Source organism: Anolis carolinensis, unplaced genomic scaffold (assembly GCF_035594765.1).
Source record: "Anolis carolinensis isolate JA03-04 unplaced genomic scaffold, rAnoCar3.1.pri scaffold_11, whole genome shotgun sequence".
Lineage (NCBI taxonomy): Eukaryota > Metazoa > Chordata > Lepidosauria > Squamata > Dactyloidae > Anolis > Anolis carolinensis.
In genome coordinates, this window is record NW_026943822.1 from 8,330,086 (window position 1) to 8,346,099 (window position 16,014).

At 46.1% G+C, this 16,014-nt stretch overlaps 2 protein-coding genes across 2 annotated transcripts in view; one reads left to right on the forward strand and one right to left on the reverse strand.

The window, feature by feature from the left end:
- Positions 1 to 12,098, reverse strand: part of rasl12 (RAS like family 12) — a 28,628-nt gene extending 16,530 nt beyond the window's left edge. Inside the window, exons 1-3 of the mRNA XM_016996946.2 lie at positions 11,889 to 12,098; positions 9,582 to 9,706; positions 8,658 to 8,714 (exon numbers count right to left, since the gene is read on the reverse strand). Coding sequence (XP_016852435.2) covers positions 8,658 to 8,714; positions 9,582 to 9,699 — 175 coding nt within the window. The 5' untranslated portion in view covers positions 9,700 to 9,706; positions 11,889 to 12,098. The remainder of the gene's footprint in view (positions 1 to 8,657; positions 8,715 to 9,581; positions 9,707 to 11,888) is intronic.
- Positions 1,743 to 7,021, forward strand: LOC134293971 (uncharacterized). The gene is made up of 2 exons (XM_062963353.1): positions 1,743 to 3,511; positions 6,740 to 7,021. Exons 1-2 carry the CDS (start codon positions 1,964 to 1,966, stop codon positions 6,779 to 6,781), a joined length of 1,590 nt encoding a protein of 529 aa, XP_062819423.1. The 5' UTR covers positions 1,743 to 1,963; the 3' UTR covers positions 6,782 to 7,021.
- Positions 12,099 to 16,014: the final 3,916 nt, after the last annotated feature.

Below are 16,014 nucleotides of genomic sequence, written 5' to 3' on the forward strand. Positions count from 1 at the left end.
ATGGATGCCTCTTCTCTGTCTGTGTTTTCTCCTATATTGGCCGAAGAAAACTGCAAGACTATCTCTTGCCTCCCTTTGTCACTGACTGACTGATGAAGTCTTTGGCAGCCCAAGCTCTTGGCTCATCCTTCTCTACTCAGATGCCCTTGTTAAACAGAAAACAAACGCAGATGCATAATCCCAAATCTGGCATTGATCTAAAGCCTCTATTGTGGAAGCGGCAAAAGGATGAGTTCATGCAAACTGCTGCAGAATTTCAAAACTCAGAGGGTGAGTTTTCAGGCCGAATATTGTTGAAACCTACATAGAGCTGGAAGGAAGTACAAAGACCGTGCCAGCTGTTGGTTTAAATCCAGTTTGGTTTACATATGCATTTTGTTCTATGTGCATTTGACTTTCCATGCAGTTTGACTAGTTGAACTGCCATGACTTAATGCTATGGAATCCCAGTAGGTGTAGTTTAGTTTTACCAGGCCTTTAGTCTTCTCTGCCAAAGAGGAATGGTGCCTCTCCAAACTACAACTCCTATAATGCAACAGCAATGAGCTGTGGCAATTCAAGTGGCGTCAAACTGCATCCATGCCTCAGTGTAAATGCACCCTAGGTATCTGTTACATGGAAAGGACAAAATAGTGGCAAGATTAAGGAGGAAAGTGGTTTGCCAAACTCACTATATTGCAACAAATTAATGCATCCCTCCCTGTTGGGGTCAGATGCAGTTGCTCATCTTGTGCATGGCTTTGAGGTGGAAATTTTGGCCTTTGTTTCCATCTGGACTATGGCCTGAAAACCGGACAATAAGGTCCTTCAAATGCATGGAGATGGGGGAAATCTCATTTTGTCCAGCTCACAAATGTTTCACTCACTTCCTGTTCTGTTTGATAAATTCCCATAGCTTGCCATTGCATACTGGAGAGACAAAGTAGAAGCCCTCGGATGCGGTTCCAGATTTTGATTTTCCCTTGTTTGGATGTTACGGCAAACATTTGTTTCCCAAGAACAAGCAAATCCAGATGAAATCGGGAACACAGAAGGGGGGAAATGAAGGGCAAAGTAAGACCAGGCAAACTGGCTTATGGTTTGGCAGTTTAATCTAAATCAGGGCTCTTTGCTTCCTTTAACATGGCTTTCGTCACCCACATCACACACTCCGTGCAGGGTTTAAAAGGCAGACTTAGAAATGAAAACTTTGGAGGAATTCTGCCTCCCCGCCTTTCAATACTATCATGTTTTTCCATCTCTGCTTCTCTTGGTATGAGCTCTAAATCAGGCACTTTGTTTTTGAAACACTGGAAAAACAACACTGCAATGCAGAAATGCCAATAACTTAAAAATACTCGGGGACATTTCCGGCCAAGTTCTCTCCTTTCCCCAGGAGGCTGGCATGGCGGTTGCAGACATCCCATTCTTCACCAACTAACCAGGCCTGCTTTTTCTTCTTACTGCAGCTCATCTCCCCGTTATATACCCAAAATGTGACTTCTTTTTTCTATATCAGGCCCTGTCCCAATTGGAGGAATCTCAGGGAAAGAGCACTGCCTTGGAAATGTGTCTCTATGCACCTCATTTTGAACCTTTCCAAGCTAAGGCAGAGCTTTTCAAACTTTCCATGTTGGTGACATGCTTTTTAGTCATGCATCCTTTCGCAACACAGGCATTCGGTTTACTAGCAAAATGAAGGTTAAATCAAAATCAAATATATATTATGCATATAATATATAAAATATAAGTGTCTTATAACCTTTACTGTCAGAACCCTGCTACTAGAGCCTGGATGTGGCTCTGAGTTTCAGGGTCACTGACATTGATAAGACACCTGCGTCCCAGGACTCGGAGGAGAAACGGCTGATGGACTTGGCGGGGAATTTGCGCGGGGTTTTACTGAGCGGGAAGAGACTGTTCAAATGAGGGGGAGGGTATATAAAGGAGGGTTGGCCGGAGCCTCCCATTCTTGGCTTTTCTGATGTTCATGTTTCCTACAGTAAAAGTTCCTGGTGATACCACAAAGAGTCTCGTGTGTTCATTCAGGAGCGGCTGTGGTGAGCTGACACTAAGCCAAGAATTCGGACACCATCCCGCTGTAGCGGTGAGGTGTAACATGCAAGTGGAGGATGAAGAGCTCTTGGGCGCCGGAGGAGGAAGGTCGGAAAGGGCCACTCCCGAGACGGACGCTGAGTTCCACCAGCTGGCGGCCCTGGCGTCATCCACCGCTTATGCCCAGCCAAATGGGGTAACCCAGAGGCGCGGAGTGGTGCGGGGAGATAGCACCGGAGGAGAGGAAGGTTCACCTTCCCCAGGCCCGCAAAAGATGGTGTTTCTGGAGGAGAGGATGTCGGCGATGGAGACCACCCTGGCAGTGATGTCGAGGGCGATGGAGCGCCTGGCGGTTTTGGCGGAGCCGGAGCGAGGAAGGGAACTCAGGGCTAGCTCAATGTGGGACGTGAGCATGGGAAGCAGCCAGGGCTTTGCAGACCTCCCAGCACCGAAGGGAAGGGAAATGCGAAAGGAGCCCGGTGCCCGGCCCAAGATCCAAACGAGCCTGACGCGGGTGGAGGAGAGTGACGACGAAGGGGAAAAGCCTCCGAGAATCCCGGCTACGCTCCCAACTGAGACCCTGGTGCCCCTGGCGAATGCCGGGCGTGGCACAGGACAAAGGGAAGCAGCAGCGGGGCCCACTGGCCCGCAAGGGGGCTTGCGACGGGCGGAGGATTGGGGATTGCCACCACAGGGACCCCTACCGAGACGAGAGGAACTAAGGATCGAGTTTGGGGGAGAGTCCTCTGAACTGGATTTTTTCCTGACCACGGTGAGGGGCTATATGGAGGACAATGCCCACACTTTTAGAACGGAATCCAGCCGGGTACGGGCCATTGGTGCAGTGTTGAAGAGGGGAGCGGCCAGCTGGTACGTTCAACTACATGCGCGGCGCGACCCATGTCTGGGGTCACTCCGACGCTTTATGGGGGCCCTGGAGACCCGTTTCCGAGATCCACTGGAGCAGATCCGGGCGAGGGAGGAGTTGAAGACCGTCTCCCAGGGGCAGAGGTCGGTATCTGAGTATGCGGAGGAGTTCCAATGCCTCGCTGAAAAGGTGCCGGAATGGTCTGCAGTGACAAAGATAGAACTCTTCAAAGAGGGTCTCAGGCGGGAGATCCTCTCCTGGGCGGTGCATCGTGATGAGCCTGACACACTGCGCGGATGGATTCAGCTGGCGGGGCGCATCGAGACATCGCTGGCCCAGGCGAGGAGGCACCGAGGAGGGCTACAGCAGCGGCCGCAGATGAAAGAGGGGAGCCGGAAGGAGGGATCAACCCCAGCCGGGAGGAGAACGGAGCCGACAGGGAACGTGAGCACCAGCAGGAGGGGCTGCTTCGTGTGCGGCCGTTTGGGCCACAGGGCTGCCGAGTGCTGGCAGAGAAAAGGGGAAGGCGGAGGCCCGCCCAAACCAAGAGCCGTGGCAGGGAAACGCGCCGAGGAAGAACCACCGATGAGGCACCACTCGGGGGGGTTGGTAAGTCAGGACAAAGCCATGATAGTGGTCCCCATTCAGCTGGAAAGTGGCAGCAAACAAGCAACCTGCAAAGCATTTGTGGATTGTGGATGTTCCAGGAACATCATCTCCCCTGAATTAGCCGAGGGATTGGGATGCGAAAGAACGAACCTAGAATCCCCAATAGCTTTCTCGCAGTTGGACGGATCCACAGCATCGGGATCATTAGCTAAGTACAGTGCCGAAGATGTAAAGTGTAAGATAGGGAGTTGGGAAGGAAAGGTGTCATTTGTGATATCACAAATAGCCAGCTATAATGTTATACTAGGCATGCCATGGCTGGGGCAGGCCAACCCGCAAATCAACTGGGAGGATAAGAGCATGATTTTCAGGATGAAGTTGGAAGGAGGGAGCCAGGAAGTGGAAAGGGAGCCGGGGAAAAGGGGGGAGGAAGACTCTATCAGGATAGCAGAACTGGCAGATAAATTACCCCCAGAGTATCGGGATTTTGTGGACGTATTTGATGAGAAGGAAGCAGACAGTTTCCCGCCGAAGCGGAGAGTTGAAGTGAAGATAGAGCTAGTCCCAGGAGCAGAGCTTCCTAAGGCAAAAATATACCCAATGTCGGCTAGGGAAAAGGAGGAACTGAGAAAATACATTGATAAAAACCTAGCGAGGGGTTTCATAGAGCCCTCAAATTCCCCTCTAGGGGCGCCTGTGTTATTCAGGCGCAAAAAGGACCAAACGCTGAGGCTCTGCATTGACTACAGGGGCCTGAATGCAATTAGTTCTGGAAATAAATACCCCCTACCTTTAGTGAAGGACTTGATCGCCCAGTTATCGGAGGGACAGATATTCACTAAATTGGACTTAATTGAAGCGTACCATAAATTGCAGATTAAACCAGAGGACAGGTGGAAGACGGCCTTTTCCTGTGCATTCGGATTATTCAATTATCGTGTGCTCCCTTTCGGTTTGTGCGGCGGAGGCGCCGCGTTCATGCAATTAATCAACGAAGTGTTGCATCCATTGTTGTACAAGGGAGTCTTTGTTTTTTTAGATGACATATTGTTAGTATCTCGGACTAAGGAGCAACATATAGAACTAGTCAGGGAAGTCCTGCAAAAGTTGAGAGAAGCAAAACTGTATGCGAAGCTTGCCAAGTGCGAGTTCAATAAAGACCAGATAGACTTTCTGGGGTATAGGATTTCATCCCAGGGAGTGGCGATGGACCCTGCGAAGGTAGAAGACGTGAGGGGGTGGGAAGCCCCCAAAACACGGAAGCAGCTGCAATCCTTCCTAGGGTTCGCAAACTTCTATAGAACATTTATCAAGGACTTTGCGCGCCTCACTTTGCCATTAACGGATTTGTTAAAGACTAAAGGCAGGGGAGAAACAGCCAAAGTGAAGGCCCCAGGGGCCAAACTGACCTGGACAATAGAATGCCAGGAAGCTTTCGAAGCCCTTAAAAAGCGTTTTACGGAGGAGCCTGTCCTACAGCACCCTGATATGTCGAAAGCCTTTGTATTACATTGCGATGCGTCAGACCGGGCATATGGGGCAGTTCTGCTACAGAAAGACGAGGGGGGGAACCTGAAGCCATGTGGCTATCTGTCAAAAAAGTTTAGCGATACAGAAAAAAACTGGCCGATTTGGGAGAGAGAAGCCTTAGCGATTCTAAAAGCACTAGAGTGCTGGAGACACTTCCTGGAAGGAAGTGGAACACCGTTTGAGGTGTGGACTGACCATAGAAATTTACAGTATCTAAGATCCCCTCGTAAACTATCAGCGAAGCAAATTAGATGGGCCCAATATTTCAGCCGTTTTGATTTCAAACTCAGATTCTTCCAGGGGAAACATAATATACTCGCTGACGCTCTCTCTCGAATGCCTCAGCACGGGGGAGGAATTCAGGAATCTGAAGGGAGTATTTTTCTTGATAAGCAATGGGGCCTGGCAGTACTAACTCGAGCACAAGCGGCCAAAGAAAACAAACGTACTGCCATTTCCACGGGGGGAGGAGAAATATGGGAGGAAGAGTTGAAGCGAGCGTATGGAATGGACAAATGGTTACAAACAAACAAAGAAAAGGGAGAATTGTGTGGGGATTTGGTGTTTGTAAATAAGAAATTGTATATTCCTGAATGTTTAAGACGAGAAATGTTAAGGAAGTACCATGATAACAAGGGTGCGGGTCATCTAGGCCCCACCAGGACTATTAAACTGTTGGCCAAACAATGCTGGTGGCCCGGAATGAGGAAAGACGCCAGGGGGTACGTCACGCAGTGTGAATTATGTGCAGAGGGAAAAACACCACCGGGGAAGCCCCAGGGGCTATTGCAGAAGGTGGTGGAGCCCATGAGGCCATGGGAATGCGTAGCCATGGATTTTGTAGGCGAACTACCCCCCAGCAGAGGCCACAGATACATTTGGACAATATTGGACCTATTCTCAAAACAGGCACACTTTGTGGCTCTGCCAAAACTTCCTTCAGCTGAAAAACTTGCTGATTTGTATGTGAAGCATGTATATCGCCTACATGGGTGTCCCGACAAGATAATTAGTGACCGGGGAGTCCAATTTACTGCAAAATTTTGGGGAAAATTCTTACAGCTGTTAGGAGCAGAAAGGAACCTGAGCTCGGCCTTTCATCCCGCGACCAACGGGGGGGTCGAACGTACCCAACAGACACTGTGCCAATTCTTAAGGATGTACACCAATTATAGACAGGATGATTGGGCGGACCTTCTTCCGTTTGCTGAGATGGCTTTTAACGGGGCCGTACATTCGGCCACAGGTCGTGCCCCATTCGAAATAGTATACGGACAGGAGGTGGCACCTTTCCCCAGGCTACCAGAGTGGAAGGAAGGGGAGGGCCAGACCGACGAGGAATGGCCGGCCAAAATCAAGCAAGGGTGGCAAACCGTGGTAGAGGCATTGCGGGAAACACAAAAGAAGTACAAGCTCTTTGCGGATCGTAGGCGCCGAGAGGGGGACAAATTGGGCGAAGGAGATCTGGTTTGGCTGAGCACAAAAAACCTGAAATTGGGGTTCCCATCCAAGAAATTGGCTCCACGCTATATAGGACCATTCAGGGTAGCAAAAAGAATAAACGAAGTGACCTATGAGCTGAGGCTACCAAAGGACCTAGGAAAGGTACACCCGGTATTCCATTGCAGCCTGTTAAAAAAGTATAAAGGAACTCTGGACAGCGGAGAACAATAGTTGTGTTTAATCTTTTCCTTCCAGGACGAAGGGGAGGAGGACGCCATGTCAGAACCCTGCTACTAGAGCCTGGATGTGGCTCTGAGTTTCAGGGTCACTGACATTGATAAGACACCTGCGTCCCAGGACTCGGAGGAGAAACGGCTGATGGACTTGGCGGGGAATTTGCGCGGGGTTTTACTGAGCGGGAAGAGACTGTTCAAATGAGGGGGAGGGTATATAAAGGAGGGTTGGCCGGAGCCTCCCATTCTTGGCTTTTCTGATGTTCATGTTTCCTACAGTAAAAGTTCCTGGTGATACCACAAAGAGTCTCGTGTGTTCATTCAGGAGCGGCTGTGGTGAGCTGACACTTTACTGTATAAAAAAGTGTGGATGTTTTTCCTTAACACCTCTTATGTCCTACAGTTGATTCTTGTGTTGTTTCCTCTACAGCCTCTCCACGGGGTTCATCACAAATCATTATCAACAAATGTTGTTTTCTTAATTAGAAACTTAATCTGTTTTAGTGGTAATGACTGCAACTTGTGCAAATTATAGGTAACAGTAAAAGTTTCCCCCTGACATTAAGTCTAGTCGGGTCCATCTTTAGGGGGTGGTGCTCATCTCCATTTCTAAGCCGAAGAGCCAGCATTGTCATGTGGCCAGCATGGCTGCATGGAGTGTCTTCCTGCCACAGTGGTACTTATTGATCTACTCACATTTGCGTGTTTTGGAACTGCTAAGTTGGCAGAAGCTGGGGCTAAGAGCGGGAGCTCACCCCGCTCCCCGGATTCGAACCACTGACCTTTCGGTCAGCAAGTTCAGCAGCTCAGTGGTTAAACCCCGTGCACAACCGGGGGCTCCTGCAAATTATAAGAGTTATAATTTAAACACTTGAACAACACTCTGGAATTTTGGCCATTGGTACTTTGGACCCATCTGATGGAATAGAAGAAAGCTGGATTTTAATTTTTATGATTTTAGCAGGACTGTATGTTTTGTTTTCTGATGTCTATCTTGTATGGTTTTCTACTGGCAATTGAATGTTTTGTTCATGTTGGAAACTGCTTTGAGTCCTCTTGGGGAGAAATAATAATAATAATAATAATAATAATAATAATAATAAGAAGAAGAAGAAGAAGACGACGACGACGACGACAACTCTGGCAGAAACCAGTGCAGGTGGTCCCGGTGGTGATGGGCACACTGGGTGCCGTGCCAAAAGATCTCAGCCAGCATTTGGAAACAATAGACATTGACAAAATTATGATCTGCCAACTGCAAAAGGCCTCCCTACTGGGATATGCGCGCATCATCTGAAAATACATCACACAGTCCTAGACACTTGGGAAGTGTTTGACTTGTGATTTTGTGATATGAAATCCAGCATATCTATCTTATTTGCTGTATCATACAATAATAATAATAATAATAATAATAATAATAATAATAATAATAATAATAATAATCACCAGCACTCCACTTCTGTAGTAATTAAATCTTTCTGGATGTTTTTAAATGAAGGCTGTATGGCCATCTGTTGGGAGGGCTTTGACAGTGCATTCTTGTCTAGCTTATGGTGGCTGGACTAGATGCTCTTTGGGGATCCCTTCCCACTCTAGTTAAGTACAGACTTCCTGGGAGACCAGTGGAGTCTCGTTCTCTGGAGCTTTTGAACTGAGGCTGGATGGCTATCTGTTGGGAAGGCTTTGACTCTGTCTTCCTTCCAAATAGCTATTGTTTGTGGGGAGCATTTTTCATGCGACACACTCCTGTTAGGAAAGACTCTCCCAGAACAACAAAACCCAACCCTAGTTAAAATCAGCTGTGACGTCTGCATCTGGATAAACGAGACAGAGTGGTCTGCCAGATGTTGGGAGAGATTTGACCCACGTCATCTCAAACTGTTTTCAATAAGAAGGAACTCAGAAGGAAAAGGTTGAACAAAGCAATGAAACGTTACCTAGGTTGGGATCATATTCGCTTATAAACCTCTTGGTTAGAAACTTCACTGTGAGCGCTGCAAGAAAGAAAGCGTAAAGAGCATGGATCAGTTACTCTTGGTGAAACCTTATGCAAGGACAAGACATTAAACTTAAGGCTAAGCTAATGCTATAGGATCTTGGGAGATGTAGTTTTACTAAAAGTCCCCCTACACTCTAGAATGAATGCAGTTTGACACCACTTTATCTGTCATGGCTCAATGCTGTGGAATCCTTGGATGTGCAGTTTAGCAAAAGACCTTGTAAAACTACAGCTCCCTCATTTTTTATGTCTGTCCTGCATAATTTCTATTTCTCTTATTCTCTTATCTTTTTTACTCCTCACTTTTTCCCATCTTCCCTCTGTGTCCCTTCTTACATTTACTATTTGGAGGTTTATCATATTTCTAATTCAAATTCACCACACCCCATGCATTATTTGTACCTCTTGTTTCAAATATATGTTCCCACATCCTATCATCGAATAATGGGGGTATTATCCTTCCTCTTATGACTTTCCTGAAAGCATAAGATGTCAACCTTATTGTCTTTAACCACTTTCGTTACTCTCGCCCTTCATTGTGGAGTGATAAACCATTAACATTATATGACTTTATTATTAATTTCCCCATAATAAGATATTTTTTAGATAACTACAGCTCCCAGGATTCCATAGCATTGAGTTGTGGCTGTTGAAGTGGTGTCAAACTGCAGTTATTCTGCAGTATAGATGCACCGAGGACATTTCTAAAACAGCTGGAAAAGTGGGAGAAATGTAATGTCCTCAGGGCTGAAAACAGGGATGGTTGGAAGCTACAGGTATATCTCTGCAAACCGTCTCCAAAGTCCCATAGGCACCCCATAGAAACATGCATGCAGACATACACAAATGCACATCTCCTGACCTGATTTTCCCGACCCTCGGCATCCTAAGATGGCCACATTGCATTCTGGGACCAGGCTGGAGAGATGGCGGTCATGAACACATGGAGCCGGCCGAGATTTGCCGAACATGGAGGACATCTTCACACTAAGTGAATATAAACACACTGGTAAACATAAATCAATGTGAACACGTTCACCATTCACTGTTTGCTTGTCTTGGGGTTTTCAATGGCTGAATCCACATAGCAAAGTTACAGCCAGTTGACATCAATGCCTTATGGCAAAATGATGAATTTCAGGGTCAATGATGGTCTCCCATCCAGGTACTAACCAGGGCTGACCCTGTTTAGCTTCCAAGTTCAGAAGGGATCTAATGCATTTAGGGTTTTTGAGTCCTACACAGGTATTTGGCTAAAGCTTCCTTGTGTTTATGTGCGTTTACGTGTCCTTTTGACATAAAGTGGCCCCATGGATTGTATAGGGTTATCTTAGGCAAGGAATGCTTTTTATCGGTTTCTTCCTCTAAAATAGAGTCTATCATTTTGTATGGATAAACCAAGAACCTGACTCAAGACACATAGATAAATAGATGGATAATCTGCTTTTTGATTTATATTTTATATACATTTGGCCACAGAGTTGCATCCCAGTTGGAGACAGGATTCTGCACATCTCCAGTAACACTCTAAACCGACAAAATCAATACTCTTGAATCAATCAAATCAATCAATCTCTATCTGGTTAGTCCCCATTCCCCATAGGCTGGCAATGCTTCCTGAGAACCAGAATAGAGACAACAAAGAGACAAAATCAATGAGAAAGAGCCCAGAAACCACAACCATTGGGTCTTTGGCCACCTTCTTCACCTCTCCAAAAACTCCCTTTTGCTTTCAGATTCAAATAATTGGGAACCATAGATTCTGTCGCATTTCTGCACCTACTTTTGGACTCTTGTGTGCATCAAGATTTTCCCTTTCTCCAAGTCAGTGGGGCACACGGACCAGTTCCTGTGCCAAAGAGTTTATATCTATATCTATATCTATCTATATCCACATAATAAAAGTGAAAATCTGTATGTGTGTATGTGGCACGGGTGTCTGCTCACATAAACAGCCTCTGGCCTCCACAAACAGGCTATAGTTCCAAGTGCTGAGGTCACTCCCTCCCATGACATTGCAGGTTATAGCGGGCACATCCCAGCGTTCCTTTCTCTCTCCATTTGCATGACCCTGCCCATTGCCTCTCTCTTAACCTTTCCCTACCCTTTTCTATGGCACACAGCAAACAGAGGACTTGATCAGCAAATGAACATACTGGAGAGGGTTGGAGAGAATTCACCATGATTTCTAGGAGGTGTAGGGACTGGGATGTATAGATTGCCTGCAATCTAAGATCACTCTGAACCCCACCAACGATACACCTGGAACTCACTTGGCACACAGACCCAACATGATTGACCTTGACATCCTGGAGTTATAGTTCACCTGTATTCAGAGAACTCTGAACCCCTCTAATGACGGATCTGGACCAAACTTGGCACCCAAATTCATGGCCAAGAGGGAATACTGGTGGACTTTGGGAGTGATTGACTTTTAACTCTGGGAGTATTCCGTAAAGTCCTCTGAACCCCATCAATGATGGATCTGGACCAAACTTGGCACACAGACCCAGCATGGCCAACTGTGAATACTGGCGCAGTTTTGGGGTGATTGCCCTGGGAATTTGGGAATTGTAGTTCACCTTTATCCAGAGAATATTGAACCAAGCAGATGACAGATCTGGAGCACATTTGGCACACAGACCCAACATGGCCAACTGAGAATACTGGGGGAGTATTAGGAGGGATGACCCAAGATTTTGAGTGATTGTAGTTCACCCATATCCTTATGCATTTTCTAATGGGATCATTCATAATAAACAAAAGCAAAGACTGATCTCCCCCTAAGAAATGGCATAACATTTGATCAAACTGAAATGGCCTAACATCCCAAAACAAACAAGGCCTTTTTCAAATAACCCGAGCATCACCAGGTACCCAAGCTAATTTTATATAAAAAAGGAAGGCCATGTTAGGTTTTTACTCTTGAAGTACAAAGCAGCTTTGGCAAGGTTTTAGCCTGAACTTTAACAGAGCTCTCCAAGGTGCTGAACCAGCTCCGTTTGCCAAGGTTTGGCACCTTGGATAACACCTTTAAAGTTTGGGGTTGGATTGAAATCTGATTCCTGGTCCAGCAACATGGGAAAGAAAGCACCATAACTTTTAGATTTTGATCCAATTTGTCAAAGTTTTGCCAACGGGAAAGAGATCACATAAGATATCTACTCACCTTTAAATCAGCGTTGAAGCGAGGACTAGAATGGCCTGAGAGAGGAAGGCAGCAGGAATGTTTTTTGCAATGCCTTTAAAAACCTTTAGAACCCCATGTCCCAGTCTTGTCCTCCTTCCGCTCAGTCTCCCAAAATGTTGCAGCAGGGAAGGAGACAGCAAAGCAAATGAAGGAGTTTTCGGTGTCTCTTGGGCGCTTCCCCCCCCCCCCCCCCGCTGCGTCATTGCAGGTCCCTTGAATGAATGAGGCACAGAGGAAGGCTCCCTTTTGCCAGCTGAGCCTTTGCCAAGCGCCTTGTAAGGAAAGCTCCCAATGCCGCTCCTGCCTCTCGCTTGGCCTCCGATGGACAGAGTTTTCCATCAGCAAAGGGCAGCGGGGAGGGAGAGGCCTTGCCTTCGGGACAAGGGACAAAAACATATGCCACAATGCTCTGAGGAGAGGAAATCATTTTTCTTGGCATCTTTCTGAAACCAAAATAACCACAGAAGAGCCGTTGCATGGCTCTTTTTGCAACCTGATGCAAGACAGAAGTGGGGTGCCATACGGTTAGATCCTGGGCCCAGTGCTGTTCAGCATCTTTATTAATGACTTGGAGGAAGGTTTAGAGGGTGGGCAGATCAAGTTTGCAGATGACAACAAATTAGGGAGAGAGCAAATACTCCAGGAGACAGGATCAGGATCCAAAATGAGCTTCACAGATTAGAGAGCTGAATGGCCAAAACTAACAAAGTGAATCCCAACAAGGAGAAATGTAAGATACTTCACATAGTAAAGATAAAGGTTTCCCCTGACGTTAAGTCCAGTCGTGACTGACTCTGGGGGTTGGTGCTCATCTCCATTTCTAAGCCAAAGAGCCGGAGTTGTTCATAGACACCTCCAAGGTCATGTGGCCGGCATGACTGCATGGAGCGCTGTTACCTTCCCACAGGAGCCGTACCTATTGATCTACTCACATTTGCATGTTTTCGAACTGCTAGGTTGGCAGGAGCTGGAGCTAACAGCAGGCGCTCATTCTGCTCCTGGGATTTGAACCTGGGACCTTTTGGTCTGCAAGTTCAGCAGCTCAGTGCTTTTAACACACTTCATCACCGGGGCTGCTATTATTATTATTATTATTATTATTATTATTATTATTATTATTATTATTACATAGAGGTGCAATTCTATGCTTGTTTTGTTCTCATTGATAGCCGTTCTATTCCTAATATTTGAAAACTGTGCCTTTCAGTTTTGTGCAGAATTTAGATATTATGGGGTTGTGTTGCACAGAAAGAAGCATTTTTCTGCCCAGAAAGCAATATTTCTAATGCAGTGACTTTGCATATCAAAGGTCCCAGGTTGAGCCTTCAGATCATCTTTTCCCCCATCTAGATGCTTCTCCAGTAAGTTGGACTTTAAACCCACCATCCTTTCCCCTCCAAATCCAAACAGGAAGGCTTGATTCCAAAGCAGTGAAAGCATATCGCCCACAGAGGGATAAGACCGCTCTGCTATCTCTATGCTTACGCAAATAGTATTTGGCGTCCTACATCTTGTCACTTTGTTTTTCACCAACAGAAAGAAGGATTATGTTCATTTAATGCCGTGAACAATGAGGTGTTGTCAAAATGGTGACTCTGAAGAGATAAAACAAGGAGGCAGATCCCAAACTGAAACACTTGTGACTTGGAATAAATCTCAGCAGGGCAGGCAAAAGAAAAGACATAATCTCCAAACACACTATTAATTTGAGAGTCTTGTGACCACAAGTTGCTGGATCTGAGAACTCTCCATTAAAGAAAAGGTAAAGCTTTTCCCCTGACATTAAGTCTAGTCATGTCCGACTCTGGGAGTTGGTGCTTATCTCCATGTCTAAGCCAAAGAGCCGGCATTGTCCATAGACACCTCCAAGGTCATGTGGCCAGCATGACTGCATGGAGTGCTGTTACCTTCCCGCAGAAGAGGTACCTATTGATCTACTCACATTTGGATGTTTTCGAACTGCTAGGTTGGCAGAAGCTGGGGCTAATAGTGGGAGCTCACTCTGCTCCCTGGATTCAAACCACCAACCGTTCAGTCAGCAAGTTCAGCAGCTCAGCGGTTTAATCCGCTGCACCACTGAGGGCTCCGTTAGGTCACTTATAATGAAAAGAAAGGGCATCGCAAGCAAAGGTTTGCCTTTGCCTTCCTCTGAGGCTGAGAGAGTGTGACTTGCCCAAGGTTGCCGAACAGATTTTTATGGCTGAGCAGAGGTTCGAACTCAGGCCTCGCAGTCCAACATTGAAAGCATAAAAACACACTGTCTCTAGGACTCATTTATTTGGCCATTTGGAAAGTACAGAGCATTCAGAGAAATATCCCTTTTCTCTTGCAATGGGGGAAAAATGCTGTTTTAGTTTTCCATCCTTGCAAACCAGGACAGTTGTATGGAGAGGGTGCATAATATGACAAGGCAAGCAAGGAAGAGACACGGCAGGACCCGCCTTATGATATTCTGAGATTTGCAGATTAGGGAATCGTATTTTGACTTCTCCGCAGAGAACTGCAAATCCCAGCGTTCCATGAGACAAAGCAGCCAAGTGGAGCCCATGTGCTTTCACCGGGCAACATGTTGAAGCCCATTTCCCAGCTGTAACACGCAGATGCACATTCTGTACTTTGCCCCCATCCCTTGGGACTCGACAGGATGTGAGCAACACATACTTGGACGCTTTGGCTCCTTGTGCTGTGTTTATTTCGGCTTTCGCTGCACCACAATGTGCTTCGGGCAGCTCTATGGAGGCATAGACACGAGCATTACTTGAGCAAAGGCTTACCATACCCAGAGTTGGATTATCAGGGTTCAATCAGTGGTGATGTGCTCATCACAGTTGCAGACGACATTACATTAAGAGGGATGGCTAACACCCTGAAGGACAGGATCAGGAATTAAAGCGAGCTTCACAGATGACAGAGCTGAATGGCCAAAACTAACAATATTAATTTCAACATTTTAGACAGTGCTACACTTTGGCAATACAAATGAAGCACACAGGTATAGGATGGGGTCTGGCTTGGCAAACAGTATATGCAAAAGGAGTCTAAAAACCACAAATCCCTTAAGTCGATGTTTAGCTTGGAGAAGAGTAGGATATGTTAGACATGTTTATGAAAGGATGTCGTATCAAAGATGGAGAAGGTCTGTGCTGGTCTAGAGACTAGGATACAATGAAGCAATGGATTCAAACTGCAGGAAAAGAGATTCCACCTAAATGTTAGGAAGGACTAGACGCCCTTTGAGGTTCCCTTCCAACTCTATGATTCTAGGAACGTATGCAAAATTGTTCCTCTCATTGCCATTTGTGACCCATCTCTGCACATGCCACTCTTGAATATGCGTGATGCTCCTGTGCGCGCGCTCATATGTATGGTAGAGTCTCACTTATCCAACACTCACTTATCCAACGTTCTGGATTATCCAACACATTTTTTGTAGTCAATGTTTTCAATATATTGTGATATTTTGGTGCTAAATTCGTAAATACAGTAATTACTACATAACATTACTGCGTATTGAACTACTATTTCTGTCAAATTTGTTGTGTAACATGATGTTTTGGAGCTGAATTTGTAAAATCATAACCTAATTTGATGTTTAATAGGCTTTTCCTTAATGCCTCCTTATTATCCAACATATTCGCTTATCCAACGTTCTGCCGGCCCATTTATGTTAGATAAGTGAGACTCTACTGTATTCATGCAGTTGCATCTTATAGATTCATAGCATGGGAAGGCACTCTGATACTCATTTGGGGAAAGACAAAGAGGTGACTTGCTTCCTTTTCTTCCACAATGATATTATGAATATTCTGTTTTTTTATTTTTTACTGTCAACCTTTTGTATGTTTCCTGAGCAAGTGAGTAAAAATGCAAGAGATCGTGTTGCAGTGATATTTTAGGGTTGAATAGACTTCCATCTTTTGGAGGTCTTTAAACACTTGTTGTGGCCCCTGGTGGCTCAGTGTGTTAAAGCACTGAGCTGCTGAACTTGTGGACCAAAAGGTCCCAGGTTCAAATCCCAGGAGCGGAATGAGTGCCCGCTGTTAGCCTCAGCTCCTGCCAACCTAGCAGTTCGAAAATAGGCAAATGTGAGGAGATCAATAGGTAC